The sequence below is a fragment of the Mustela lutreola genome, chromosome 3 (genome assembly GCF_030435805.1).
Source record: "Mustela lutreola isolate mMusLut2 chromosome 3, mMusLut2.pri, whole genome shotgun sequence".
Classification (NCBI taxonomy): Eukaryota; Metazoa; Chordata; class Mammalia; order Carnivora; family Mustelidae; genus Mustela; species Mustela lutreola.
Genome location: NC_081292.1, coordinates 42,038,506 through 42,065,408, shown reverse-complemented (window position 1 = coordinate 42,065,408; position 26,903 = coordinate 42,038,506). Strand labels below are relative to the sequence as shown.

The 26,903-nt window shown below is 36.4% G+C and overlaps 1 protein-coding gene across 3 annotated transcripts in view; it reads right to left on the bottom strand.

The window, feature by feature from the left end:
• The window catches only part of RAD54B (RAD54 homolog B), a 104,530-nt gene that overhangs the window by 18,922 nt on the left and 58,705 nt on the right, over positions 1–26,903 (bottom strand). For all 3 annotated transcript variants that reach the window (XM_059166017.1, XM_059166016.1, XM_059166018.1), the window contains 7 exons: positions 23,466–23,663; positions 21,640–21,921; positions 18,601–18,763; positions 12,519–12,744; positions 11,845–12,052; positions 9,056–9,195; positions 5,230–5,520 (listed from right to left, as the gene is read on the bottom strand). In XM_059166017.1, coding sequence (XP_059022000.1) covers positions 5,230–5,520; positions 9,056–9,195; positions 11,845–12,052; positions 12,519–12,744; positions 18,601–18,763; positions 21,640–21,921; positions 23,466–23,663 — 1,508 coding nt within the window. The remainder of the gene's footprint in view (positions 1–5,229; positions 5,521–9,055; positions 9,196–11,844; positions 12,053–12,518; positions 12,745–18,600; positions 18,764–21,639; positions 21,922–23,465; positions 23,664–26,903) is intronic.

The window sequence follows — 26,903 nt, the reverse complement described above, 5'->3', positions numbered from 1 at the left end:
CCTTGCTCCGCAGGGAGCCTGCTTCTCCCTCTGACTCTGCCTTCCACTCTATCTGCCTGTGCTTGCTCTCACTCTCTCTCTCTCTCTTACAAATAAATAAATAAAATCTTTAAAAAAAAAAAAAAAAAAAAGAAAGAAACACATAACCAGAATCCCTTGGGGAATCACTTTTTCCATATCTTCATACTTGGGTCCTACTCTCAGATTCTGAATCAGTCTATATGTATTGAGGCCTGGACAAAAGTAGTTTTAAAAGCTTTCCAGATTATAACGCATAAGACCCCTAATTAAGAATCAACTAATAGATAATATCTTTATACTGGGACAGTCTGATGTATGAACTCCATCACAGGGATTTACCAGTCAGTCCTCTCACATCAGCTAGTCACAGCACTTGCTCTTCTGACTCTCTATAGTCAATACCCTTCCATTATCAGTTAGACTTTTTTTGGTTATAGTCCACTCACATTTCCTGAAAAGAAACCCATCACCTTGATTGAACTTGTGTGGGGGAAGAAACTAGTTTCAACTGGAATACATTTATAAAAGCACTGCTTAAAGGGTACTTATACATGTGGAAGGCTCATTTCAGCCATTTTCCATCAATTCTCATTTGCTTTGATGTTAGAGGAAAGGCTTTATTTGCCAGGTTGTAAATTATGTACCCTCTTTAAAGCTTGTAGTATCCTATGTCTGTTACTAGTTAACTGATGCATTCTGGGCCACGATAAAGTCTACCTTTTAAGGAAGAATTTGGGGCTTCTATTTCTGCTGGGCGCCATGCCCAAAGGGTTTAATTTTTATCACTGTATATAAAATGTTTCTTAAAAAGGTGATTAATAATCCTACCTACTTAAGAGTTATAGACTTCTCCTATGATAAACTATGTAAATATAACTCATTAAGGATAAACTTGAAGAATTCTGGTAGAACACTCCATTTTCAAAATATGAAACTAATGACCTCAAGCATAATGCAGCACCCAGAGGTTTTCTTTCGTTTTGCTTGCAAATTACGATTTTACTATTTAAAGAAAAGAATAAAAGTTGTTTTTTGTTTGTTTTTATAAAAGTTGTTTTAATAAAGTGTTAAGAATGAGCTGGGGATAAGAGAATATTAATAGTTACTGTGTAACTTCGATGGCCAGGCATTCTGCTAGGTTCTTTCCATACTATTTCATCAAGTTGCCACAATAATGTCAAGAAGTTATTATTGTCTCTGCTTTAGAAATAAGAAAAATAAAGGCTCACAGATATAATTTGACCGTGATTAAAATTTGCCCTTAAAGAACTGGTAAACAGCAGAGCAGAGACTGATACCCAGTTCCAACTCCAAAACAGAAAACTCTCACTATACTGAAACTGCCTTATGTTTGTTAACTATTCAAATACTAAGTTCAATTATACAACCATTAAAAATCATACTTGGAGTTAAACCTCGCCTCTGCTCGGGTCATGATCCCGGGGTCGTGGGATAGAGCCCTACGTCGGGCTCTCTGCTTGTCAGGGAGCCTGCTTCCTCCTCTCTCTCTCTCTGCCTCCTCCTCTCTCTCTCTCTGCCTGCCTCTCTGCCTGCTTGTGATCTCTGTCTGTCACATAAATAAATAAAATCTTAAAAAATAAAAATTATTTGTTCCCAAATGGAACAAATAATTCTAAAATTTATATGGAACCAGAAAAGACCTCGAATAGCCAAAGGGATATTGAAAAAGAAAGCCAACGTTGGTGGCATCACAATTCCGGACTTCAAGCTCTATTACAAAGCTGTCATCATCAAGACAGCATGGTACTGGCACAAAAACAGACACATAGATCAATGGAACAGAATAGAGAGCCCAGAAATAGACCCTCAACTCTACAGTCAACTAATCTTCGACAAAGCAGGAAAGAATGTCCAATGGAAAAAAGACAGCCTCTTCAATAAATGGTGCTGGGAAAATTGGACAGCCACATGCAGAAAAATGAAATTGGACCATTTCCTTACACCACACACAAAAATAGACTCAAAATGGATGAAGGACCTCAATGTGCGAAAGGAATCCATCAAAATCCTTGAGGAGAACACAGGCAGCAACCTCTTCGACCTCAGCCGCAGCAACATCTTCCTAGGAACAACGCCAAAGGCAAGGGAAGCAAGGGCAAAAATGAACTATTGGGATTTCATCAAGATCAAAAGCTTTTGCACAGCAAAGGAAACAGTTCACAAAATCAAAAGACAACTGACACAATGGGAGAAGATATTTGCAAACGACATATCAGATAAAGGACTAGTGTCCAGAATCTATAAAGAACTTAGCAAATTCAACACCCAAAGAACAAATAATCCAATCAAGAAATGGGCAGAGGACATGAACAGACATTTCTGCAAAGAAGACATCCAGATGGCCAACAGACACATGAAAAAGTGCTCCATATCACTCGGCATCAGGGAAATACAAATCAAAACCACAATGAGATATCACCTCACACCAGTCAGAATGGCTAAAATCAACAAGTCAGGAAATGACAGATGCTGGCGAGGATGCGGAGAAAGGGGAACCCTCCTACACTGTTGGTGGGAATGCAAGCTAGTGCAGCCACTCTGGAAAACAGCATGGAGGTTCCTCAAAATGTTGAAAATAGAACTGCCCTATGACCCAGCAATTGCACTATTGGGTATTTACCCTAAAGATACAAATGTAGTGATCCAAAGGGGCACATGCACCCGAATGTTTATAGCAGCAATGTCCACAATAGCCAAACTATGGAAAGAACCTAGATGTCCATCAACAGATGAATGGATCAAGAAGATGTGGTATATATACACAATGGAATACTATGCAGCCATCAAAAGAAATGAAATCTTGCCATTTGCAACAACATGGATGGAACTAGAGCGTATCATGCTTAGCGAAATAAGTCAAGCAGAGAAAGACAACTATCATATGATCTCCCTGATATGAGGAAGTGGTGATGCAACATGGAGGCTTAAGTGGGTAGAAGAAGAATAAATGAAAAAAGATGGGATTGGGAGGGAGACAAACCATAAGTGACTCTTAATCTCATAAAACAAACTGAGGGTTGCCGGGGGGAGGGGGTTTGGGAGAAGGGGTTGGGATTATGGACATTGGGGAGGGCATGTGATTTGGTGAGTGCTGTGAAGTGTGTAAACCTGGTGATTCACAGACCTGTACCCCTGGGGATAAAAATATATGTTTATAAAAAATAAAAAAATTTAAAAAAAAAAAAAAAAAAAAACCACAATGAGATATCACCTCACACCAGTCAGAATGGCTAAAATCAACAAGTCAGGAAATGACAGATGCTGGCGAGGATGCGGAGAAAGGGGAACCCTCCTACACTGTTGTTGGGAATGCAAGCTGGTGCAGCCACTCTGGAAAACAGCATGGAGGTTCCTCAAAATGTTGAAAATAGAACTGCCCTATGACCCAGCAATTGCACTATTGGGTATTTACCCTAAAGATATAAACGTAGTGATCCAAAGGGGCACGTGCACCCGAATGTTTATAGCAGCAATGTCCACAATAGCCAAACTATGGAAAGAACCTAGATGTCCATCAACAGATGAATGGATCAAGAAGATGTGGTATATATACACAATGGAATACTATGCAGCCATCAAAAGAAATGAAATCTTGCCATCTGCGACAACATGGATGGAACTAGAGTGTATCATGCTTAGCGAAATAAGTCAAGCAGAGAAAGACAACTATCATATGATCTCCCTGATATGAGGAAGTGGTGATGCAACATGGGGGCTTAAGTGGGTAGGAGAAGAATCAATGAAACAAGATGGGATTGGGAGGGAGACAAACCATAAGTGACTCTTAATCTCACAAAACAAACTGAGGGTTGCTGGGGGGAGGGAGTTTGGGAGAAGGGGGTGAGATTATGGACATTGGGGAGGGTATGTGCTTTGGTGAGTGCTGTGAAGTGTGTAAACCTGGTGATTCACAGACCTGTACTCCTGGGGATAAAAATATATGTTTATAAAAAATAAATTAAAAAATAATAAAATAAAATTAAATTAAAATTTAAAAAATTAAATTTCTCTAGAGCCAGATTATATATATGCATACTTTTTAGTCCCTGTTCTCTCACCATAAAACGGGGAGTAATAACAATACTTATTCCGCAAAGTTTTATAAAAAATATGCAAAATAATATGAGAAAAGCATTTAATTTGTTACATGACAAGTGCTTATTAAGTACTGGCTAAGATTATTAATATCAAAATATGGGTTTTTTTTCTGGCTAGAGAGCTTTATTTCTTTATAATAAATTCTTAAACATACTGCCAAGACCACAAAACATATACAATGTTAAGCCTTTGATATATATTGCCAACTATTTGGGGCGCCTGCGTGGCTCAGTGGGTTAAGCCTCTGCCTTTGGCTCAGGTTGTGATCTCAGCATCCTGGGATTGAGCCCCGCATCAGGCTCTCTGCTCAGTGGGGAGCCTGCTTCCCTCTCTCTCTGCCTGCCTCTCTGCCTACTTGGATCTCTCTGTCAAATAAATAAATAAAATCTTTATATTGCCAACTATCTCTCAGCTGTACCAATTTACGTTCTAACCAGCAGATGACTTTAATTTTCTTCTGATTTTCTGAATTTTGTAAATTTCATACAAATTGTATGTATCATGTGTTACTTTTATAAGGGTAAAAAATTAAGTTATTTTCAATGGTAAATTTTGTATGTGTCTGCACCAAACAAAACTGATTGGCTATATAAAATAGGGAGAGAGGGGCACCTGGATGGCTCAGTGGGTTAAAGCCTCTGCCTTCAGCTCAGGTCATGATCCCAGAGTCCTGGGATCAAGTCCCGCATCGGGCTCTCTGCTCAGCAGGGACTCTGCTTCCCCTTCACTCTCTGCCTGCCTCTATGCCTTCTTGTGATCTCTGTCAAATAAGTAAATAAAATCTTAAAAAAAAAAAAAATAGGGAGAGAAATCACAGCAAATTATTAGACAAGATACCAAAGGGCATGGGGCAAACTCTAAAAGGCAGTGCCTCACATCCATTTCACTCCTAGTTCTGTCCAGTATGGACAGTCTCTCAACAAATATCAGACTGGATAAGCTGTACAGATGAAAAATACAGGAGAGGCCGTAACGTTTTTGGAAAACCCAAAAATGCAATCCCCTGGGATTGGCCCAATCTACCAATCAGATTCATGTGATACAAAACCCTGAGCTTATATTCTTGACACAGTCTCACATGCTACTTACCTTTATAGAGCTGAACAACAGGCAGGGGTGATTGCACAGTTTTTTAAGAGCTCCTATACATATTAGATGAGGACTATTTCCCAACAATCCTCGAAGGCAGAATTTAACAGCTTGAGAATTCAACAGCTTTCGATAAAGTTCAATCTGTAGCGCTCCTGGTCGACAAAAGACTACATTCTCTATTTTAGGTGGAAGATATTTATTAATGACTTCTTGGGTTCTTCTAAGGATAAAGAGTCCAGTAAGGCAAGTAAGTTCAGCTGCTCTTTTCTCTCCTAAGTCTTTTTCTTCCTACGGAAAAATTCGCAGACTTAAAAGTGTTATAAACAAACAGTACTTGCAGTTAAAAGGGATATTAAACATCTTATATTAATAAAACATTTACTAATTATGTCCCTTCAGATTTTTTTTTTTTAAATATGAGATAGAAAAACCAACCATCATCTCTTTAAATGTTCAGCATAATCATTTAATTAAATGAAACCAGTCTCCTAAATCCTTGTTTGGCTATTGGCACCATTGAGAACCATCAGAAATCAACAATCCACACACAAATATTATTCTAAAAGTAAGCTTTTATATGAAGATTGTCATGGTACATAATCTTAAAATCATCAACAAAGAACTAGTTCAGCAAATAGCAAATTCTTGGAAGCAAGTATTTTGACACGTTATTGATCCTAAAATTAAAACTATGATAAATCACTGACAAAAGGCACAGCTAATTCTTTTAAAATCATTACACATTGTTCATTAGAAATGTTAGTTTCTGATGAAAGACCTCATTGTGAGACAGGAATCCATCAAAATCCTCGAGGAGAACATAGGCAGTAACCTCTTCAATATCAGCTATAGTAACTTCTTTTAAGACACATCTCCAAAGGCAAGGGAAACCAAAGCAAAAATGAACTTTTGGGACTTCATCAAGATCAAAACCTCCTGCATAGCAAAGGAAACAGTCAACAAAACAAAGCGGCAACCCATGGAATGGGAGAAGATATTCGCAAATGACACTACAGACAAAGGGTTGATACCCAAGATCTATAAAGAACTTCTCAAACTCAACACACAAAAAAAGATAATCAAGTCAAAAAATGAGCATGAAGACATGAAGAGACACTTCTTCAATGAAGATATACAAATGGCTAACAGACACATGAAAAAAAGTTCATCATTAGCTCTCAGGGAAATTCAAATCAAAACCACATTGAGATATCACCTTACACAGCTAGAATGGCAAAAGTTAACAAGGCAAGAAACAGCAAATTTTGGAGAGGATATGGAGAAAGGGAAACCCTCTTACTCTCTTGGTGGGAATTCAAGTTGGTGCAGCCACTTTGGAAAACAGTGTGGAGGTTCCTCAAAAAATTAAAAATAGAGCTATCCTATGACCTGGCAATTGTACTACTAGGTATTTGCCCCCAAGATCAGATGTAGTGAAAAGAAGGGCCATATGCACCCCAATGTTCATAGCAACAATGTCCACAATAGCCGAACTGTGGAAAAAGCCGAGATACCTTCAACAGACGAATGGATAAAGAAGATATGGCCCATACATACAATGGAATATTACTCAGTCATCAGAAATTATGAATACCCAACTTTTGCATCAACATGGATGGAACTGGAAAAGATTATGCTGAGTGAAATAAGTGAAGCAGATAAAGTCAATTATCATATGATTTCACTTACTTGTGAACATAAGGAATAGTATGAAGGACATTAGGAGAAGGAAAGGAAAAATGAAGGAGGGTAATTGGAGGGGGAGATTAACCATGAGAGACTGTGGACTCTGAGAAACAAACTGAGGGTTTTAGAGGGTAGGGGAGTGGGAAATGTGTTCACCCGATAATGGGTATAGCACATACTGCATGGAGCAGTGGGGGTTATATATAAACAATGAATTTTGGAACACTACATCAAAAACTAACGATGTGACTAACATAATCTAATAATTTAAAAAAAAAAAAAAAAAGAGGGACACCTGGGTGGCTCAGTCAGTGAAGCCACTGCCATCAGCTCAGGTCATAATCCCAGGGTCCTGGGATTGACTCCCACGTTGGGCTCCTTCCTCAGTGGGGAATCTGCTCCTCTCTCTGCCTCTGCCTGCCACTCTGCCTACTTGTGTTCTCTCTCTCACTCTCGACAAATAAATAAAGAAATAAATTCTTTTTAAAAAAATGTTTGTTTCCAATTTGTCTATTTCCTTTAGTTTCTAAGTTCTTACCACAGTACCTCAAGTCAAAATACAATATAAGTGAAATATATGTTTAAATTCTCTTTTGAGCATACATAACTTCACAGTGAAGCTTAAAATAAATCCCATGTGTAAAAAGTCATAAAAAATTCCCCTGTTAAAACTATTTTTAACTTTTATTACAAAATAGAATCAGTGGAGAAAAGTCAGAAAATATAGTTATGTAAATTAAGAAAATTAAAACCAACTTTAATCAAATAGAAACAACCACTGCTGTCATGACTTTTATATCTATCTCCCAAGTCTTTTTTCTTTGTCAATATATAAATGTATTTCACACTTCATTTTTATTTTTATTTTCCTGTTTGTAACAAAACAGGCTCTCTATAGTTTAACTTCATGGGAACAAGGCACCAGTCAGTTTGGCTCTTCACTGTATCCCCTAGCATCTAACACTTTGCATTTGGCCCGCTACAGGTGTTTAACATATAAGTGTTAAGTAAATAAATAAATGTGATTTTACTTTCAATAATGTATGATGGATATTTTCCATGCTATTAAATATCTTCATAAGTTATTATTTTGTACAGTTCATGGGAAATGCTCAATAAATATTTGCTGAGTATCATATTTTATTAATTCAGAGACATATTTTTTTTTACACTTTAACTTCTCTGATATAGATTGCTTTTTATAAGCAATGACTTCTTATAACTACGATTGATAGCATGTTTTCCTTAGTGGTTCATAAAATAAAAATGCATCTTAGAATTGGTATTATTTTGATTCAATGAAGTATTGTGTATACAACATGAAGACTCTGCTTTAACCATTTTCCTACCTTTAAAAATGTCTGTTTCCAATTTGTTTCCTTATACTTTTTTTTTCTTTTTAAGACTTTATTTATTTATTTGACAGACAGAGATCACAAGTAGGCAGAGAGGCAGGTGGAAAGAGAGAGAGGGGTGAAGCAGGCTCCCCACTGAGCAGAGAGCCTGGTGCGGGTCTCAATCCCAGGACCCTGAGATCATGACCTGAGCCGAAGGCAGAGGCTTTAACCCACTGAGCTCCTCCTTATACTTTTTTACCCTTACACAACACAGCTAAAATCTTTAAGCACATCTACAATAATTTCTCTATAATAAATTCCTAAAAGTGGTATTGCCACACCACAAAATATATACAATTGTAAGGCTTTTGATACATGCTGCTCAACTATTCTCCAGTTGTACAAATTGACATTTCCAACAGTAGAGGACAGTATTTTCATCTTTACTTGCTATTCCTATGTAAACTGAGCCAACTAAAACACCAGTAGAAGAATATAAAAGTTATTTTATTATTATTTTGGTGTATTTTTTTCAAAACTGGTAAAAATGAATATTTTTGTATATGTTTACTACCATTTATAATTCTTTGTGAAGTACCTAATAAAGTACCTACTTATGATTTTTTTTAGTGTGGTATTTTCTAAAGTAAAGAATGCAGGAAGACTCAGCTGAAGGATTGTGGGAAAAGTAAAGAATTCACTAATTTAATTTTTTCTGAATTAAATAATGCCCAAGTTTGTGGATGACCTTCCTGGGCATACTGCTTTTTTTTAACCTTTTTTATAACAGTAAATTATACCTCAGAAGCAGAAGGCTGTCTCGATATAATAATGGGTTCTTCGTATATTTTTCTGTAAGACGACAAAGAACCTAATATTCCTGGATTTACAAAATCAATTAGTGCAAAAAATTCTTGAAGATCATTCTGAACTGGAGTACCTAAAGAAAGAAAAAAGTGATGAAAGGTCAAATTTGTGTTTTACAGTCACAGATATTTATTGAAATTTGTACTCTCCTCCCTAAAAGAACGAAAATAAAGGCTTTAGCACTGAGAAAGAGCAGCCAAATCCAGTGGAACAAAAACTATTAAGAACCAAATAAATTTGTAACTCTGGTTTTAACTGTGTACTAAATTCAGCATAGCGGCTGCATACAGGCTCTGGAGTCTGACTAGCCTGGGATCAGATCCCACCTGTATCATTTACTCTCTGAGTGACCCTGAGTGAGTCACATACCTCAGTTTATTTCTATAAAATGCAGTTCCTAGGGTTGTGAGGATCAAATTATTGATCCACATACTAAGAATAATACCTAAAGCACAATAAATGTTCTATAACTTTTAGTGATTCTTAATATTATTACAACTGTGTGATTCTGGACAAGCTTCTTAAGTGCTTCTTTAAGTTAAATTCAGAACTTTTTCACTTATAAAAGTGGGAAGATATCAATTTCCCAGTAGTATTACAGTGAAAGGCAAAGACAGCATATGCACACTATCGCATAGTATTTAACATTTAGTAAGCCCTCAGTGAATGGCACCTATTACCTTTCAAAGGTTTCAGATCAGATTGAGATCTTCACTAATCCTAAAGATTGACACAAATGGATTAACATACACTGCATATACTGCATACTCAATAACTTTTGCTAACTAATTTTTAAAGAAACATTAGCATGTTTCAATAATTACATCCAAAGAACATGTAAATTAGCATAATCCAACATTGTAATTTCAGATGGCCATTCAAATAATGGACTAGAAAAGTTGCCCATGGGACGCCTGGGTGGCTCAGTTGGTTAAGCAGCTGCCTTTGGCTCAGGTCATAATCCTAGGGTCCTGGGATCGAGTCCCACAATGGCCCCCTTGCTCAGCAGGGAGCCTGCTTCTCCCTCTGCCTCTGCCTGCCTGTGCTTGCTTTCTCGATCTCCCTCTCTCTGACAAATAAATAAATAAAATCTTTAAAAAAAAAAAAAAAAGTTGCCCAAAAATATAAATGAGATAATATAAGAAGTGAATAAAAATGCACTTCTTCATTAACACAGACAACATAAATTTCACAATGCCGGAGAATTTAATGATTACTTGCTTCAAAATTAAGTGAGTCAACCCCAGGACAAATGCTTATTAATTTTTTTAATACATCTAGTTAGTTCTAAATTTTTGGACCCAAAGTAGAAAGAATTAGAGGAAATATATTTATGTTGGTATATATTTTGTTAGTAAGCCTTTAAATGAACATCCATGATGATGACTAAGAAAGATAGGCAGAATGAGGGGCACCTGGATGGTTTAGTGAATTAAGCCTCTGCCTTCGGCTCTGGTCATGATTCCAGGGTCCTGGAATCAAGCCCCACATCGGGCTCTCTGCTCAGCAGGGAGCCTGTTTCCCCCTCTTTCTCTGCCTGCCTCTATGCCTACTTGTGATCTCTCTCTGTCAAATAAATAAATAAAATCTTCTTTAAAAAATGAAAAAAAAAAAGATAGGCAGAATGACAAAGGCAAGAAAGAAAGAGGGGAAACAAAGGTATAAGGATCCTATGGCTGGCTTCCAGATATTCATCCAACCCCAGCTAACTCATGCAAGCCACTCATGATAGTCTGATCCCATCTGCCAATAATCGATGCAGGAAAGGATTTGTGTCTTAGATTGGGTTCTCCAGGAGCACAGTCTGAGACAGGGATTTGGCTATACATTTATGGAGGGAGAGCTCTCAGGAGAAAAAGAATAATGGAATCAGAGAATAGCAGGAAAAGAAACTAAGGGAGGATGGCTCAGAATATAGATTGTACCATAAAGTTGGTCCTGAAATTACCCTAAAGCAAGGGCTCTGGCATTTTCCACTTACCTCCATATGAGTCAACCATTGACCAAGTTGCAGGGGAGAGTGGAAGCTCTCCTTCAAACAAGGATAATTCTCCAGAAATTGGAAGGGCCACACAAGACCAAAGTGAGGTATGGGAGGAAAGCTAATCAGGCCTGATTCTAATACAGGCTAAAAAGAAGTGAGTAGAAAAAGATTCTTGTATTTACATATGGGCCATCCCACCTTTCCAGACAGCTTGGGCCAGCAAGTTTGGTCATCAATAAATTATGTGCATGCAGCATACACATATAAAAACAAGAGATACTTATATTAAGCATTTACCATGGGTCAGGTAATCTTCTAAGAACTTTATGTGAATTAACTCCTTTGACCTTCACAGTAACTGTTAATAACCCTATAATAAAGTATTATAATCCTTATTTCACAGATAAGGAAACTGAGGCATAGAGAAGTTAAATAACTTGCCCAAAGTTGTACAGCTATAAATATCATCCTTAGGAACCAAGCAGAGGTAGTACAGACCCATCTCCTACATTCTTTACCATGATACCATTGTATTTATTTTTCAAAATCTCCAAAATCTAGGATGCAGAAAATTACACAGGGATTTGAAAATTCAGAATCCTACCAAGACTCAATGACCATAGGTTTATTAATACGCACCTCTTCCAGCACCACCAATTCTTTGTATGCCAAGCATATTACAAATCTTGTATAAGTAGGCAAAAATTCTATCATATCATCCCCAGAGTAAATACTGACCAGTTAGAATTATTCTTTTCTCACAGGAGAGGCTCATGAGGGCTGTAGTTGTCTTAATGGCACTGTTCTTCAAACGATGGCCCTCATCACAGATTAGAAGATCAAATTTTATACTCTTAATTTGATCCAAAGAACGAAGTAACATTTCATAACTGATGATAAGAACAGAATAAAATGAAGATTTAGTGAATTCTTCTACTTTGTGGTCCTAAAAAAAAAAAAAAGACAATATTTAACAAATTATGGGCTAAAACTATAAAATCAAATTTAAGCAGCATATTCCTGACAGACATTAATTAGAATATGTTAACTCAAAGAGCCAAATTGTAAGCCAAGATGTTTTTCTGCAAAGGTTGGGGAGTTACATGCATTTAAAAAACTACCCTACAGACAGTGAAAACTGCAGTGTTGATTTCAAAAGCATAGAGAGGGGCGCGTGGGTGGCTCAGTAGGTTAAGCAACGGCCTTCGGCTCAGGTCATGATCCCAGAGTCCCAGGATCGAGTCTCACATCGGGCTCCCAGCTCCATGGGAAGTCTGCTTCTCCCTCTGACCTTCTCCTCTCTCATGCTCTCTCTCACTCTCAAATAAATAAATAAAATCTTAAAAAAAAAAGAAAAGAAAAGCATAGAGATTTAGAAAATGACCAAGGCTGAACTGCGATAAGTCTCTTACCTGATCAACAGGAAATATTTTGATTCTTTCACTTCCTAGCCATTTTTGAAATTCCTTCTTCCAATTATTCACCAAGCTTCCAGGTGTGACAATAAGCGTCTTCTTTATTACTGGCTTGCCTCCATAGGGTCCCTGACACTGCAGAGTCCAGATGAGCGAAATACATTGCAATGTTTTCCCTAAACCCATTTCATCAGCAAGAATAGCTCCACATCTGCCATTCACTCTGTTAGAAATAATTATACTTCTTTTAGTCACAATAGGAAAATATTTTATGCCCCTAATATCATTGGTTATTAGTCAAGAACCAAAAGCTGGTATTTTGTAATTAGGACAAACTCTACCCCGTGCCAAACCCTTTTTCTAGTTTGATTCAGCTGATTTACAACACATCTCTCTTTTGAATCTTTGATAATTATATTCATTATATATTTACTGTCAACTAAATTACTAAAATAAATCTGAACTTAGACAGTTGAATCCAAATCATGTTACTTTCATATGCATATATTTAGAGACTAGAAATATATCCCAATTTTATACCTACATTAGAATAATTTAACTATAACTGTGCTTCTCATCACTAATAGTTGAGCAATTTTTATCAGGTTCAGCACTAGACATCAAAACACTAAACTACATTGCAGTCTTAACCAGAAAGATCTGTTGAGCTATATTTATGATTATCTGGCAGTAAATGAAGTCCTCAATCTTAGAGCTCCTTGCACTGTAAGGAAAAAAGAAAAAACTATATATTGGTCTAATACATGTAACTTGGTTACAAATCTTATGTTACAAATCTACTCAGTTAATGCAATTTAAAATTAAATATTATAAGGAATGTTATTTATAAGTGGCATGTTTATATCACTTCATAGCTTTTGAAGTTTTGATATATATTTATATATTTTTTATTTTTTTAAGATTTTATTTATTTATTTATTTGAAAGAGAGAAAGAGAGCATGCATGGGCAGAAGGAGAAGGAAAAGCAGACTCCCCACCGAGCAGAGAACCCGACACAGGCCTCAATCCCCCAACCCTGGGACAATGACCCAAGCCAGAGGCAGACACTTAACCAACCGAGCCACCGTCATCTATTTATATATACTTTAAGTTATACAGTCCAAAGGAACTAAGCATAGTACCAAAAATAAGTATGTGTTCTTTCTCTGACTTATTTCACTTAGCATAATATTCTAAATCCTTCCATGTCATAGCAAATGACAAGATTTCATTCTTTTTTATGGCAGAGTAATGTATTCCATTGTGTATATACATTACATCTTCTTTATCCATTCATCATTCAATAGACACTTGCGCTGTTTCCATAATTTGGCTATTGTAGATAATGCTGCTATAAACATTGAGGTGTGTGTATCCCTTTGAATTAGTATTTTTGTATTCTTTCACAAATATTTGCTTCATCATAAGGTAGTTCTATTTTTAACTTTTTGAGGAACCTCCATACCGTTTCCCAGAGTGGTTGCACCACTTTGCATTCCCCAACAATGTAAGAGTGTTCCTATTTCTTCATATCCTCTCCAACACCTGTTGTTTCTTGTGTTGCTGATTTTAGCCATTCTGATAGGTGTGAGGTGGTTACCTCATTATAGTTTTGATTTGTATTTCCCTAGTGATGAGTTATATTGATTCATATGTGGAATTTAAGAAACAAAACAAACAAGCATGGGGGAAGAAAAGAGAGGCAAACCAAAAAACAGACTCAACTATAGAGAACAAACTGATGGTGACCAGGCCTGAGGAGGGTGGGGGAATGGGTGAAATAGGTGATGGGCATTAAGGAGGTACTTGTGATGAGCACCAGGCATTATACAGATGTGTTGAATGACAGGGGCACGTGGGTGGCTCAGTGGGTTAAGCCTCTGCCTCCGACTCAGGTCATGATCTCAAGGGTCCGGGGATTGAGCCCTGCTTCCGGCTCTCTGCTCAGCAGGGAGCCTGCTTCCCTCTCTCTCTCTGCCTACTTCTGATCTCTCTCTCTCTCTGTCAAATAAATAAATAAAATATTTTAAAAAATAAAAAATAAATTAAAAAAAAAGTAGTGTTGAATGACTAAGGGTGCTTGGGTGGCTGTCGTTAGGCATCTGCCTTCAGCTCAGGTCAGGATCCCAGGGTCCTGGGATTGACCCCCTCATTGAGCTCCCTGCTCAGCAGGAAGCCTGCTTCTCCCTCTCCCACTCCCCCTGCTTATATTCCTTCTCTCACTGTTTCTCTCTGTCAAAAAAAATAAAATCTTTAAAAAAACAAAAAATAATGTTGAATGACTCAATTGTACACTTGAAACTTAATACTACACTATATATTAACTGGAATTTAAAATAAGTACAGTTTTATTATAGTTTAACCCATTTTCTTATTAGTAAAAATAATATCCAAAAATCAACTATGCTTTCCATTTCAAAGTACAGAAAAAAAATCACAAACATGAACTATAGCCATTATTATCATTTTTTAAAATGATTTTATATATTTGCCAGTGAGAGAGAGAGCTCAAATAGGGGGAGCAACAGGCAAAGGGAGAAGCAGGCTCCCCACTGAGCAAGGAGCCTGACACAGGGCTCAATCCCAGGACGCTAGGATCAGACCTGAGCCTAAGATAGACACTTAACTGAGTGAGCCAGTCAGATGCCTCTATTATCATTTTTTTAAGATTTTATTTTTTTTAAGTAATCTCTACACCCAACATTGGGGCTCAAACTCACAACTGTGAGATCAAGAGATGCATGCTCTACCAACTAAACCAGCCAGTCAGGCACCCCATTATTATCATTTTATATCAACAATGTGACAGTGCAAGACCAAATGCCAACTGAGATGTAGTGAGTGGCAGAGAAAAAATAGTAATCCATCCTTCGACAGTGGAAGGAAGAAAGCAGGAAGGTTTCGTTAAAAAGATGGCCCTTTTCAAAGGTGAAGGTTCAACATAGTTGGAGCTTGAACTGAATTCCAAGCAAGGAAACACAAAGGCTATGAACCTGGCAAGACAGGAAGAGACTAAAGACGGCAGGCATACTTACTCTTGAAAGTTCCGACTGCATCTTGCAGGTGTCTCCCAAACACCACTAATTTTGCGATATGTGATATCATATGTGTTATCATCTATTTTTAAGTCAACTTCTTTTTATTTAGATTTATTTTAAAATTCCAAGGATAATAAATCCAGGAAACTAAGGACTTAATATGCTACTTTTTTCTAATAATTCACTAATTAAATACTATCGGAATTTAAAAACAAAGTATGGGGCTCCTGACTGGTTTGGTGGGTGGAGTGTGCAACTCTTTATCTCGGGGTTGAGTTCGAGTTCCACATTAGGTATAGAGATGACAGACAGAGCCACCTGGGTGGCTCAGTCAGGTTAAGCATCCGACTCTTGGTTTCGGTTCAAGTCATGATCTCCGGGTCATGAGATGGAGCCCCACATCTGGCTCCACGCTCAGCAGAGCCGTCTCTCTCTGCCCCTCTCCCCACACACACTTGCACTCTCTCTCTCTTTTTCTCTCGACTGATAAATAAATCTTTTTTAAAAATTGCTTAAAAATAAAATCCTTCAATTTTTTTAAATAAAACAAAATAAAATAAAAAACAAGTCTTGTCCATGTCCACCTAAAATGATCCCACATCCCACCAGTGAAGTGCATATAATACATCAGGAAACACTGCTCTCAGTTCTGAGAGTCTGAAACATTTTAAGCAAAGGGATGCCATGTTCAGAACTGCTTTTCAGAAAAATCAAGCTAGTAGCAATAAGTAGAATGAATTTGAGGAGCATCAGAACCAGACATATAAGTACTACTGCAAAAATCCAGACAAAATAAAATTGTAGGACATCAGGTACCAGCACTGCTGCAGTGGGGTGCCAGAAAAGATCTGGAATCAAAGATCTTTAAGAGTTCAAAATAATTAAAAGTTCAGGTTTGATTACATTGAAAAGTAAAAGAGAAGAAATTAAAGATCCCCTCCCAGCCAAATGAGACAAAATCTCCAAAAAGAAAAGCATATTTTGAGAAAGAACATGAGTCTACGAAGTTTCTGGGATTTAGTATTCCCTTAACCTATCATCAAAGGGTTCTTGATCAAAGAGTTTGGGGAGGGGACGCCTGGATGGCTCAGTCGTTAAGCATCTGCCTTTGGCTCAGGTCAGGATCCCAGGGTCCTGGGATCAAGCTGCACATCAGGCTCCCTGCCCAGCAGGAGCCTGCTTCTCCCTCTCCCATTCCCTCTGCTTGTGTTCCCTCTCTCGTCGTATCTCTCTCTGTCAAATAAATAAAATCTTTAAAAATAAGAGTTTGGGGGAATTTATTATCTCAATTCCCTATTAAATGGTCAATTTAAAAATCAAGGTCTATGCATTAAAACAAAAGAAAAAGAACTAGAAGGAAATATAACAAGATGTTAGCAGATTCCTTTGATTCTTTTTTACTTCCTTTGTCTGGCTTTTTCGTGTCTATGTATATCCTCTAAAGTATCTTTAAGAGAGGACACCACAATTCTTTATCAGAAAACTCTATTTAAAAGGGAGTTGGGGAGGGTGCGTTACATATAGTGGCTCAGGGTGGCTCAGTTGTTAGGCGTCTGGCTTCTGTTCAAGTCAAGATCCCAGGGTCCTGGGACTGAGCCCCACATCGGGCTCCCTGCCCAGCAGAAAGCTTGCTTCTCCCTCTCCCACTCCCCCTGCTTGTGTTCCCTTTCTCGCTGTATCTCTCTGTCAAATAAATAAATAAAATCTTTTTTAAAAAATAAATGAATGAATGAATGAATAATTAAATAAATGGAAGTGGGGGAGGGGCACCTGGGTGGCTCAGTTAGTTAAGTGTCTGCCTTTGGCTCAGGTCATGATCCCAGAGTCCTGGAATTGAGCCCCAGGTCAGGCTCCCCGAGACTGCTTCTCTGTCGCTTATGTGCTTGCTCTCTCTGTGTCAAATAAATAAATAAAATCTGAAAAAAAAAAATTCAAAAAAGGGAGTTGGGGAGCTCTTTTTTTTTTTTTTTTTAAAGTAGAAGTGAGACTAGAAGAAAATGTTTTTTCCATAAGCAGAATTAAAGGCTACTTCCATTTTGCCCCTATAACCCTTTCTCATACTAGTAAGCTCTTATCGTACCATATTCAGGTTGATTATATTTACCTATTCCCTCAAATATTTTAAAAGCTACTTAAGGGTAGGGACCATGGCCCTGACTCCTATATGCTCAGCTCCTAGCAGGATGTCTGGCACAAGGCCTCCTCAAGAATCACTTTTAGAATAAATGCACACTGGCTGGGTTATGGACATTGGGAGGGTCTGTGCTATGGTGAGTGCTGTGATATGCGTAAGCCTGATGATTCACAGATATGTACCCCTGGGGCAAATAATACACTATATGTTAATTTTTAAAAAAAAGAATAAATGTATACATTAAGTATTATTCATGATGTACTAAGACTCATTATATCGGGTTTTTTCTAGAAAACCATTTTTTTAAGTTTTTTATTTATTTACTTGACAGAGAGAATGGGGGGGGGGACATGGGGGGTGGTCAAAGGGAGAAGCACACTCCCTGCTGAGCAAGGAGCCCAATGCAGGACTGGATCTTGGGATCATGACCTGAGCCAAAGGCAGATGCTTGACAGACTGAGCCATCCAGGTATCCGTAGAAAACCATTATGTTACAGGCTAAATCAAAACTCACATCAGGGGCACCTGGATGGCTCAGTGAGTTAAAGCCTCTGCCTTCAGCTCAGGTCATGATCCCAGGGTCAGGATCGAGCCCGCATGGGCTCTCTGCTCAGCAGGGAGCCTGCTTCCCTTCCTCTCTCTCTGCCTGCTTCTCTGCCTATCTGTGATCTCTGTCTGTCAAATAAATAAATAAAATCTTTAAAAAAAAAAAAAACAACCTCAGATCAGACTAAGGGTACCTGCCTGGTTGGTTCAATCAGTAGAGCATGTGACCCTTGATCTCAGGGTTATGAGTTCAAGCCCCATGTTGGGTGGATAGATTACTTAAAAAAAAAATAATAAAATCTTTAAACAAAAAAAAGCAAAAAACTCAGATTAGACTAAACAAATAATTTATTTTCCTACCTCATTCCCATTACACATTCATAAAGGAATATGATTCCTTCTCTCTGATGTGGTCGAAGATGATATACAAGGTGAGGATCTATCACCACATCCACAATAGGAAAACAATTCTTATTGAATGTCCACTGGCAATTATTGTTGGGTCGTGACATTACAAGAGAATCTTAAGAAAAAGATGAAAGTTTAACTATTAACGTATGGCAATTTCACTTTGTCAGTAACTATATTAACTTGCTTTAATTACTCATAGCCTATAATTATTTGCTATCATTTGTGGGGGGGGGAAGCTGGACATTTAGTAATACTGATAGTAGGCAAGAAAAGAAAATTTAAAAATAATCTCATGTCTTATTGATGTAAGATTTCAGGCAGAGAATTTCAAAGAGCTTTCCAAACTTCATATGCCTCAAAGTACTTCAAAACCAATGAAATTTACTATTGTTTAGTAAAGAATTCAGTAAGCCATAACATTTAATAGTTCAGTATTCAGAGCAAAGAGAACTATCTCCAACTGAAACTACAGGTTGGAATTTTGCCAAGTTGCAGCTGCTAATGCTCACAGCTTCTTATTTTAGAAAGGTACCCCAAATTTAACATAAGGCTTCCATTATCTTCATTTCTGTTCACACAAACAATGACTATTACTTCTATTAATCAGAAGAATTAAGAAAGGATGACAAATTTTCCATTGACTTTGCCATAATTATTTGCTTTAATTACTATGTTCATGAATGTCAAACTCATGAATCTTTACAAAGCAGCAAAAAAAAGTAACTGTAGAATAAAAAGGTAATTCAGTAGAAATATACTAATACAATTTAAAGGATTTATTAAAATATCACCAAAAAATACAAATTCAAATTCAAATAACTGGAAAGCAGTTCTCAATAAATCTAAAGTTAGATAATAAACTCATCAAAATTATTTGGGGAATATACTTATATGTCTACATCATAGTTAAAAAATGTAATAGACTTTCAAAATAAAACAAAAAGAAAAAAGAAAAGGACAGAAATGAGAAGGGAAGATAAAGAAAATAGGTTCCAGGAAATTAAATAAATATCCACCAATGCAGAAACACACAGTCACAGGAATGAGAGTTTGGTCACATTTAACCATTACCAATCACCTAGAGGAAAGTTTTCTGTGGATCTAGGGTTTCTGAGCAACTAAAAGGAACTCCTATTTTTGAGGTCACTTCCTGGCAGTAGAGGATTAGGGAGAGTGAAAATGGAAAATTCAGCCCTTGGCATTCCCTGTATTCTAGTAGCAAAGCAAGAGTATATTCCTTGTTGGTTCCTAACCAAGAAAGGCCCATTTTTTTTTCTCTTTTGAAAAACACAAAGGGAAAAAAGGGAAGACAGAGGTGAGGATAATTCACTACTGAAATAAGAAAGACTATAGAATCTAAACCAACTAACAAAACATCCATCTTTAAGAAAGATAAAACTTAAACCACTACAGTAATGGGACACCAGTCCAAATTTTAAGATGCCTCTCTCTCTACCTTCGCAATAAGGAAGCATCACTTGGTGATTACAAAATCTTTCATGTTTTCATTTTAAGCCTAAAACCTAATTCTACCCTTGGCAAGATAAATAAATGAGAATCATCAACTACTTATTAGCATTTACACAAAGGATTCTTAATTATATTACACAAACACACACATCCATGTATATATAATCACTATAAAACTTCATTCAGTCAACTAGTATTTATTATACATAGCATATAGCAGCACTCTGTGCCTCTATGGTAGTAATTAGAACCCACATTTTAGACTGGAGAAGACAAAGCCAAGAGAGAGGTGACTACCCCAAGAATTAAAGAACCAGTTAGGTCAGTGGCAAAATCAGGACTCCAAGTCAGATCTTTGAATAAGCACATCATTCTTTTGGTTCCCCACATCCCTGTATTATGTAATAGGAAGGCAAAGAGAAAGGAGAATAAAGAAGGAAGCCTGTTAAAAGAGATGGCAGGACAGAAAAAAAATGTGGATAAAAAGAAAAATCAGAAGCAAAAGCTTTCTGTTCTCTGCTTTCTATCTTTCTCTTTCAATTAAGCCTCTGATAAGCTCACATAGAGCTAGGAACTTTTAATTTGGGGTTTTTAATCCCGAATTTATCACTAATTATTTGAATTTCAACAATTTCAGTTCATCTTTCTGACCTCACTTTTCTTCAAACACAAAGAGACTGAACTAAATGATCTCAAAGACTCCTTTATTTCAAAAATTCTATCTCCATAATACTTACAAAAAATACTTAATTATATTCTTTATGTACTTTTAATTTTACTACTAATATGAATGCAGCCTACTCTGTACCCCGACTGCAATAACCACACTACCCTATAATTCAAATTTACTTGTCTGTCTCCTAACTAAATGGGAAGATCTTTGATAACAATTTACCTCTGGGCTCAATGCAAAAAAAGGCACTGAAGAAATTCCTGTTGAGTAAGCAATTAAAAAACAAACAAGAGAGGAGATGTTTTATTTTTAAATGTGATTTTTAAATTAGATTCATTAATGTGAAAATTAATTTATTAAATTGAATTCTCATGATAAAATTTAAATTCTTGACCACCATTCAACACTAATGCATGCGATCAAGGCATACAGTCCTCAAAAGAAAGTATAAGCTTAATCCTGACTCATGAATTGACTAATATTTCTTTTTGCTGAAGATGTCAGATATTACTCAAAATCATATATATATGTATATATGTATGTATACCTCTCCAATTTGTATACTTTTCCATATGTATGTGTGTATACATCTCCAATTTGTATATTTTTCTTCAACACAAATATGACATTTTCATTACTATATTCTTAGAATTATACATTTATTTTTAAATGATTCCCAAACTATATTATACAACTTCAACATTATTCCTTATTTGAGTTATATACCTGAAGAATAATACATACTTTCATCTGAAAACTTTAAACAAAACTTAAGCTGTAAATTCACATGCCAAATACTTTTTGACAGTAAAAACAGAATATTTAAATTATTTTTTACATCTTACTTGGAGCATATGGGTCATGGCGTGGTCTGCAATCTTGGAAGCCATTCAGTCTATTTTCCTTTGAACTTGACTTACAAACACTTTTAAAGGGGTTAGAGAAACACTTCTTGGCAGCTTGAGTAGAACTTGAAATAGCAGAGCTTCCTCCTCCACACTGAAAACATCTGCCACTATTGAAATCATCTGGAGAGATTATACCCATGACTTCTACTTCTTTTCCACCAATCATCAGTCTGTGGCCCTCTTCAATCTTTTCAAGCTCTTTGAATTTATATGCAACGCCTTTAAATTGAGAAGGGAGAATGTGAATTTCATTTACTGATACCATAGTCACCTTCCCATAACTCTACAGAATGAAAACTGCGTGTTGAATGCAAATAGCCTTGTATAACCCATTAGCCAGAATGAAAACATAATTTATCATATTGTCTTTAAAAAAAAACACTAAAAATCAGAAGGAATAAATAATAAAGCTATAAAAATCAGCCAAGCTTTAGAGAAAGCAAGGCCTTCTTTAATTATTGAGAACATAGCTTGGGGTGCTTGTTGGCTCAGTCTGTAGAGAAATGACTTTTTTTTTTTTCCCCTTTTTGAGAGAGAGTTGGGGCGGGGGAGAAGGAGAGAATCTTAAGCAAGCTTGCCTGGCAAGGAGCCCAATGCTGCACTCAGTCCCATGACCCTGAAATCATGGTATCAGCCAAATCCAAGGATCAGAGACTTAACTGAATGAGCCACCTAAGCACCCATCAATATTTTTATAATGAAAAAATTCTGCTGCAGATAATTCAGTTCAGCCTCACCTTGACACTCTTGTCACTCACTGACCTTCACATAATATAAAAATTCCTGAAACACTGAACTAGTAGTTTTAATTCTCCCCTGCTTTTGCGCCTTTGTATATATTATTCCCTCTTTTATATGCCCCTTTCTCATATCCTACAAAACTATTTATCCTTCAAATACTTCCCTAAATAATTCTTATGAAGCTTTCCCCAGCCTCCTAGGCAGACCTAAATGGTCCTTCTACCTCCTACTGCATGGAGTACAAATTCTCATTGAAACAATTATTATACTGCCTCCTAATTATCATTATAATTACATTGCCCTATCCCCACTAAACTATAAATTATATCCATTTATATGCTAGGAGTTACTCCTAGCATAGTGCCTGGCATTTAACAGTTATATACTATAAAGTATGATATTATTAAATGAATGAATGAATGAATGAACATATAGGATGAATTTTACAGTAATGGGCCATATTCCAAACTGAACAATAAGATAATGATAAAAAACATGGTCGGTGTTAAGTGTTCTGAATTTGTGAGCTAACTTGTATCAGTACAAATCATCCTGACAACATTTTATAATACAAATAACGACAACCTCCAATTTAGATGTATTAATTTAGATCATGTCTTGCCATTTTTTTTCCCTTGTTATTTTTTTCAAAATTTTTTGGGGTATCATTGAAATTACATAATATTCCACTCGTGATATCAACATCTTTCTAACTTTAATTATTTAGCCTTTGGGGAGTGAGTACACTAAGACAAACAACTTAATCTCTGAAAAATACCAAAATAACCATATATAATTATTTCATTTTAGAGAAAATGAATCCATGGGATGAGATTTGCTTCAGAGTTAGTGTTCATAAGACTCTTAGACTAACTATTATGGAGATAATTTAGACATGCAAGTCAATTAAAGAGCATCTTAATCTAACTAACCCCTTATAAAATCCAATCATTTTAATTATGTAACCTCAGATATATACTAGTTGTAGGCCAAATCATAAACATCAGGTAATATCACAATACCTCTTCCAATGTCTTTGCCTTCCAAATCCTTTAATGTAAATGACTTTCCTTTTACAATGAGAACAGCATCACCTTCCCACTTTTTGTGTTTTTTCTTTGAAGCCTTACACCAAAGAACACTGAAATATTTAACTAGGCTATGAGGTTCTTCCTCTTCTTGTCTCTTAAACACTGTTATTTCTTTAGGGGCTGCGTGAACTAGAATTAAAAAATAAAATAAAATAAAAACCACATTGTTAGAAATGGTCAACTTTAAGTAGTAAGGTCATTGGAACAAAAATAAAAGCACAAAAAAATTAGATGGTATTAAAATTATGAAAGAATATTTGATCATACTCTTGTTAGTATTATATAAATTAAGAAATTCAAATGTCAGGACTAGCATTACCAGGAGAACAATGAATATAAACTTATCATCTCAAAGTCATATAAATCAGTTCAAGAAGAATAACATAATTACCATAAACATTTTAAAACTCTAGAAACCAGAGATATTCAACATCCATGGAAAAAATATCTATTTCAAATTCTGAATTTTGGTCTTTTCCCAGGCTAGCAGGCTAATCCTTTCTTGTGAAGCTGGAAAGCAGCAGCTAGCCACAACTCCCTGTCTACCATGAAATCATGAGGCTGAACAACTGAAACACTCACAACTATTCTGTTTCTCACTGTCACTATTCAATAAACTACATGAGATGGTTAATACTCTATTGCAAAATAGGGTTGTTAAATGATTTTGCCCAATTGTAGGCTAATGTAAATGTTCAGAGGATACTGAACACTGGTTGAGCTAAGCTATAATGTTCAGTAAGCTAGATGTATAAATGCATTTTTTTAAAGATTTTATTTATTTATTTGTCATAGAGACAGCACAAGCAGGCAGAGTGGCAGGCAGAGGCAGAGAGAGAAGCAGATTCCCTGCTGGACAAGGAGCCCAATACGGGACTCGATCCCATGACCCTGGGATCATGACCTGAGCCAAAAGCAGCAGCTTAACGGACCGAGCCACCCAGGCGTCCCTATAAATGCAATTTTGACCTACGATATTTTCAACTTATGGTGGGTTTATTGGGACATAACCCCATATGTCAAGGAAGATCTGTACTCCAATCTAGCTTACAGTCCAGTCCCCCCCAAAACCACCCTCATTAAAGGTCATTAAGGAGTTCCTTGCCAATATTTATTGGTATTTTTGTCTTGTCAGAGTTCTCAAAAGTGTTGGACAATGTTGACCACTTCCTCCTTGAAATACTGGACCCATTTTTAAAGCTTTCCTAACACATTTCAATTTTTCCTTTTACTTCTTTGGTTGCTTCTTCTAAAACATCTTTGCCAGCTCATCAAACCTGAGTTTTAGACCCTCTTCTCACAGTGCCCTTCTCCTTACATTAGTTCATCTACTCGCATGGATTTAATACCATCCTTGCATAAAGCCGTATATTTTTTTCTCTAGCCCAGATCATGACTCCAGATCTGTGTATCTGTACATAATTGCCTCTCAGACCTGTCTACATGAATGTCTCATAAACATCTCAATTCATCATGCCCACTTATCTTCTCTCCAAAAATTGCTCCTCCTTCAGTTTTCTCATTTCTCAGAGTACCATCATCCTCATTCATGCCAAAAATTTGGAAATTATGCTTGACATCCTTTACTCTCAGTTCCACAGGCAATCAATCACAGATTCAGGTGATTCTAGCCCCACATGGCTCCCAGAGCTCTGTACTGTTTGCCTTCTCCCTCCCCTCTTCCTCAAATCACCGTCTCTGATCGTACTACTACTGTAGGATCTTCCCAAGAGACCTACTGAAATCTTCTCTTGCCACCTCTACTCCCTAAAACCATTTTCCACATTCACTATATTTTTCCATTTTTAATGTAAATCTGATAGTGTATCCTTCTTAAAATCCATAAGTCTTAATGGTCTTCAAGAAAACATACTACTTCTAGCCAAAAGGCCAACTACCTCTTCCTCCAAAATACTATTCTAAATTACCTTCTGTTCACACTGCCATACAATTTAAATTTCCCTTACTGCCCAGCTAGATCCTGCTTTATTATTTCAGCATTACCTCAGCAGTTAACTATGTGACAAATTATTTAATATTAGCCATCCCAACTAAACTAGTCAAGGTTTGATCTTGCTCATCACCATATGCCCAGAACAATATGGTACTTTTCAAAACTGCCATTTTGATTCAAAGAACATTTGACTTTATGCTTAAAATATTAAAACAGAATCTTAAAATTAATTTTCATGAGAAACTAGCTTTAGAAATTGACTTTGAACTCATCTCCATTGCTGTCCATTTTTAGTTTCATTTTTATGAACTGTTACTTTCAGGATTATCTTCCATGTAAACTTTTTAACAAAGATTTGATTCCTCAGTCACTTTTTTATGAATATTTTACTGACTATAGCTTTTGCAAACATGAGTTTTTAAAACCATAATTTATACCAAATGCAGTTTTGCTAAGTCAAATTTTGAATACATAAATATTAACAAAAGTGTATTACTCCATCAGTTTCTAGTCAAGAAAACATCCATTTTTAGATAACTGGTAGTTGTCATTTGTTTATCACTTTTCTTTACCAGCTTTGAGTTTCCCAGATAAAGTCTTACAGGTTCTTAGGATGAACAAAATAGATGGGATGCTCGATCAGTTTTTGAACTCTAAAAAATTTTGTAGTGTGCAATTTTAGCCAACTTTAGTTTTGTCTTTGCAGTATTTCTACCAGTAGTAGTCAATGTGCATTGAATGACTGATAATACCATTTTGCATTTTTAAAAATTTATTCCTTTCTTTTATTACATTATCCAAGAAAACAATGTGATTGCTGAGGATTGCTGTAAAACAAGAGTAAAAAGTATGTCTTCAACAAAATGGCTGGAAAAACATCCAGTCAAATACCCTGTTATATTCACAGAGCCAAAAGAGTTGACTTGTTATGTCCAGGACCCTCCTTGTGCCAAGAAAAAATAAACAGAACAAAAAACAATAAACTGAGAATTCAGAAATTACTTATAATCAACTTTGAAATACCACAGATTCTCAGATATACTCTTTCTTCTGAAGAACAGTAGGAGGAGGAGAAGAGCATGAACTAATCTGCCTGTGTTTGAATCTTGAGTTTTCCCACTTATAAGCTAAGTGACCATGGACAAGTTACTTACCACTCTATGCCAGTTTATGAATCTGTAAATGAATGTAATACTAATACCTACCTCACAGGTTTGTTGTAGGCGTTAGATTAGCTATTATACGTAAAACCCTTAGGACAGTACTTGACATAAATATTCCCTAAATGTTAACTGCCATCATCATCATCTGGTCTTGGTTCCTTTCCTATTTAGTCCCATTTTAAATGTATGCCATTAAGGCAGGTTTGAGAGAAAATTTAAAAAGTAGAATAAAGATATTGGAAACTGAACACA